Below are 4475 nucleotides of genomic sequence, written 5' to 3' on the forward strand. Positions count from 1 at the left end.
ATGTTACATAACGGATCTTGCCCTGCAGCACAAAAACTTCCTCACCACCTCCCGCTAAACCCGGTCAGACCGCCTGGTGCTGTCACCGACTCCATACGATTAGCAGGCAGTCTACGTCCGGACAAAGGTACTCAGGGAATGTTGTCTAAAGAAGGCAAACTCATCCTAGCCTTGGTACCATCGTACTTGTAGGCCGGGGCTCCCACACTCGCTTCCCTAAGCGAGTAGTATGGTACCCAGGCTAAACTCATCCATGAATAGATGCCAATTTTACCATCTAAAAGACCACATTTCTATTTGATCAAAATTGAACCTGCTTTTGTTAAAATGTGACATTTACCCGAATTTTCTTTGACATTTTATTTACGACTGGTCAACCCAACTTTTTTCGTCCATTTTAAGTCATCAAAATGTATGTGGGGTTGAATTTGGTGCGTCATAAATGACAACGACAATGACAATTTTCGTACTGTGTTTTCCATTTTTCCCAGGATTTTCTGACCATAGGGATCCCCACTGTTAAGCGGGACGAAAACGCCTCGTATCTGACCACCACTCTAGACTCTCTGATCAGTCACACGACAGAGGCCGAACGCAAACAGATCGTCATCGTGGTCTTCCTGGCAGACTTCGACACAGACTACAACAGGGAACTTTCCACGGAACTTTCCCGCAGGTATTCTCAGCATCTCAGCAGCGGGTTCATGCAAGTCATCCAGGCCCCGCGGTCGTTTTATCCAAGTTTCGAAAATTTGAAAACTAAGTTTAAAGACAGTCCTGAACGCGTGCGCTGGCGATCCAAACAGTGCGTGGACTACGCGTTCTTGTTCCAATACTGCCGAAACTTGTCCGAATATTATATGCAACTGGAAGATGATGTTATTTCCGCCCAGAACTTCTTGACAGGGATAAAAGAATACTTGGAAAGAATGAAGTCTTCTGACTGGACGGTGCTCGAGTTTTCTGGACTCGGTTTTATCGGAAAGTTGTTCAGATCCTCGGATCTCCAGCGTCTGGCCGATCTTATTATGCTGTTCTACCAGGAGTCGCCGGTGGATGTCTTGTTTTTCTCGTTCCTGCACATCGTGCAAGCGTCCGGGAAGAAATTCATACACCAGCCGTCCCTCTTCCAGCACGTTGGCTTACACTCATCACTGGCGGGAAAGATACAAAAACTTACCGACAAGGGGTTCGTTGGCTCGACGACACCGAAGAGAACGTACACGGACTCTGACAACCCACCAGCGGTGGTGAGCGCGAACATGACCGCTTACAGGGAGTTCCAGCCGCAGCTTGCCTACGGCCCAGAGATAGGATACTTCTGGGCAGAAGCGCCGAAGGTCGGACAAGTTTTTCGTCGTTCTTTTTGAGAAACCAGCGAGACTTTCCAGGGTCGTTATAGAAACCGGCTCTGAAGAACATCCAAAGGACATCATAGAGAAGGGGACTCTGGAAGTCAGTCCGCGACTTTTGTCTGTGAACCAGCAGGACAACACGCCGAACTGTGCCGACTACGTCAAACTCGGAGACGTCGAAAACGGAAGATTTGAAGTGGCGACTCAGGGCACGGAAGGACTGGGGTCAGTTGAGGTGAAGTGTCTGAAGGTGACGGTCACGGGGGAGCAGAAGATGTGGGTACTGGTGAGGGAAATCGCCGTCTGGACGGTCAAGAAATAAAGCACCGTCGGTGGCATGGCAGGATTTGAACTCGGGACCTCCTGGTTCCGGGCCAAGCACTCTGCCGTTACGCCACTCGGTCTGTGATTTTAGGACGTAGCTAGGTACCTCGACCGAATGTCGGTGTGGTCTCGTTCTAGAATATGGACACGTTGTTCGGTCATCACCGCTCGCCTACCCGGATAGGCACTGCCCTAAAACCACGTTTCTGTGGACTACCTCTGACATAGCAATCGACATTTCGTAGTAGTCAGCTGCTGATCCCAACAAGAGCAGGAGTGAGTGAGTTCCTTCTTGTGTTTGTACAAAGTTTAAACTCTACAACTTTGTATTCTACCAACACAGACGAGCTTTCTTCATTCGAAGAGCTGCGGGGTTGTGTCACGCCATGCGCTGTTATACACGGACGCTAGGTGACGCTTCTGTAACGTCTCTTATCCATTGCCCATCCATAGTGTGCGCCTTTAGTTACGAAACAATAGGTTATTAAGACGTCACCAGCACATTGACTCTACGCCATGTAAAATATTGCGAACAACCACTAGACCCATATAAGGGACCATACAAAAATACGCTGGGTGATCCTTATGTAGAGGTGGTCTCTAGTACAGGTTTGACTTTATACTATTACCGTATATACAGTACGCTATACACCAAACATTAGCATATCTACGGTCGCATTAACAACAGCTCACCGCAGACACTAAGCCGGTTTGGGGATTAGAAAAAAAATACCGTCTTCGCTTTTAGTCAAATCTGCCGACACGGCTATCCCTAACACGTCCGCAATCTGACACTTAAAAAGATTTTTCATCTCGAGCCATATGGGTTGTCATGGCAACGGACAAAATATTTTGTTACGACATAGCAACGGTTGCTATGTAATCATCCGTGCGCGGTTACGCTGTGCTGTTGTTGGGGCTGGGTTATTCCTGGGTTTAGAGAATGATTTCGTAAGGCGCGTGTTGGGCACGTACAGGGCGTGTGGCATACTCTCCAAGCAGAGGTTCGGGTTTTTGCGTGTTTTCAGGCTTTTTTTATTGGGCTTTCTTTTTTTTTTGCACTGGTATCTTTTTTTACGCCGTAAAAATATTTTTTTACGGCGTGGTATCTTTTTTTTACGGCGTAAAAACAGATACATTGTACCAGTGCAAAAAAGAAAGCCCGATATAAAAACCCTTAAAACACGCCAAAAACGAGACAAAACCCAAACCTCTGCTTAGAGAGTAGTGTGGCAAGCTTGAAGCACACCAGCAGAACGTGAAACTCGTAACGTTAATGTATTGTGCATTGCAAGTCGACAGAACGTCTTTCTTTTAAAAGGTCGTATTCCGATATTATAAGGATGACATCCCCTCTATAGTTGTAAAACGTTATGTCGGAAAAGATATCGTCTGCGACAGGTAAAATTCTGATGCAACGATTACCCAACATCTAAGGCAAACCAAAAGTCAGGGGTTTCGCACAGGCGCAGTGCGTTCTGCCGAATGTTCTGTGCTTGCAGAACGAGTGAAAGTAAAAATTTATTGTGTCGGTGTCCCGTCTACGCAGTGCTTACGTAAATACAATAGAGAATTTTTACATCTGAAACTGTACCTGTAGAAATTTGTAAATTGCCTACCGTTACTTCAAGATCCTTCAAGTGTTTGCTTTGCCAGACCTAAGATCTTTTATAATCATCTCAAAGAGATTACAAGCCCCCAAATTGCCCTAATCGTAGAAGCTAGCAAATTGAGCCGTTTTCCACTCAATCACCACAGTAAGCCTTACTTCTGTCTACAGGAAAACACTTAGTAATCACGTAATTAGCTGGAAAATCCTCTTTACATGCAGAAAATCAACCAGAACTCCCGTGGCGCTCGTATTCTTCGCGCAAGGCTTGAGAAAAGTGAAATTTCCACCAGAATACCTTACGATTTTACGCTACCTTCCTGGGAAGTAGCCTCCAATGCAGGCTCCACAGGGCCCTTTTTATACCCATTTGGCTTGGAGTCTGTTCTTCTATTGCCAGTACAAGAAATTCACACACAAAAAACTAAATGTTTTACTGAGGTATGAAATCTCAACAACATTTAATGGAAAATGTATGACAGCATCGTGAAGACTAGTAAAGATTTTAGTGACAGTGAAGAGTAAAGGATCCAGTACATGCTGTAGAGTTTGATTTGTCTTTGAATATGTTAGTAAAAAAAAGATAAAGAGAACAAGCTCGAATTTGAACCTGGGATAAGAAGCCTCATCCTAATAACATCCTAATCTTCTACACCACGAAACATCATGTTGCTGACGGAGCATGTTATAATAATACGCTTGATTTGTCATTCTGCGATATGGCATCGACTGTTTCAAATGACAAAGACCCTTAAGATGAATCTTCTTTTTATGGTTTATAACAGAAAGATTATTGCAAATCCATGCCCGAGGCCTATTTGCGAGTTAAGAACATGATGAAATGATAATAAATGCTACCAATGCTTCTTTTGATATAGTTATTGTTGGGTTTGATTTCTTTTCTGTGTGAAGTGGAGTATGAGATGCCCGACATTTTGCGAGATGTTTGAATTTATATATAACTGTTGTTCCTATCGTCTCCAGAGACCCTAAAGGTATCTCCAAGCAGAGGTTTTGGTTTTGGGGTTTATTTTTTGCACTGGAATTTTTTTTCCATCCCAACCCATGAAAAAAAAATTCCACTGCAAAAAATAAACCCCGATTAAAAAAAAGCCTAAAAACATGCCAAAAATACCCCAAAACCCAAACCTCTGCTTGGAGAGTACCTAAACGTACCGTCCCCCCAA

The 4475-nt window shown here is 44.4% G+C and overlaps 1 protein-coding gene across 1 annotated transcript; it reads left to right on the forward strand.

The window, feature by feature from the left end:
• On the forward strand, window positions 1–3796 carry LOC109474458 (alpha-1,3-mannosyl-glycoprotein 4-beta-N-acetylglucosaminyltransferase C-like). The gene is given in 4 exon segments (XM_019774751.1): window positions 1–174; window positions 492–1352; window positions 1354–2288; window positions 3511–3796. Coding segments are annotated over 3 exon segments (1359 nt in total). The 3' UTR covers window positions 1678–2288; window positions 3511–3796.
• The last annotated feature ends 679 nt before the right edge of the window (window positions 3797–4475 follow it).

This window comes from Branchiostoma belcheri, unplaced genomic scaffold (assembly GCF_001625305.1).
Source record: "Branchiostoma belcheri isolate BF01 breed outbred unplaced genomic scaffold, Haploidv18h27 scaffold31, whole genome shotgun sequence".
Classification (NCBI taxonomy): Eukaryota; Metazoa; Chordata; class Leptocardii; order Amphioxiformes; family Branchiostomatidae; genus Branchiostoma; species Branchiostoma belcheri.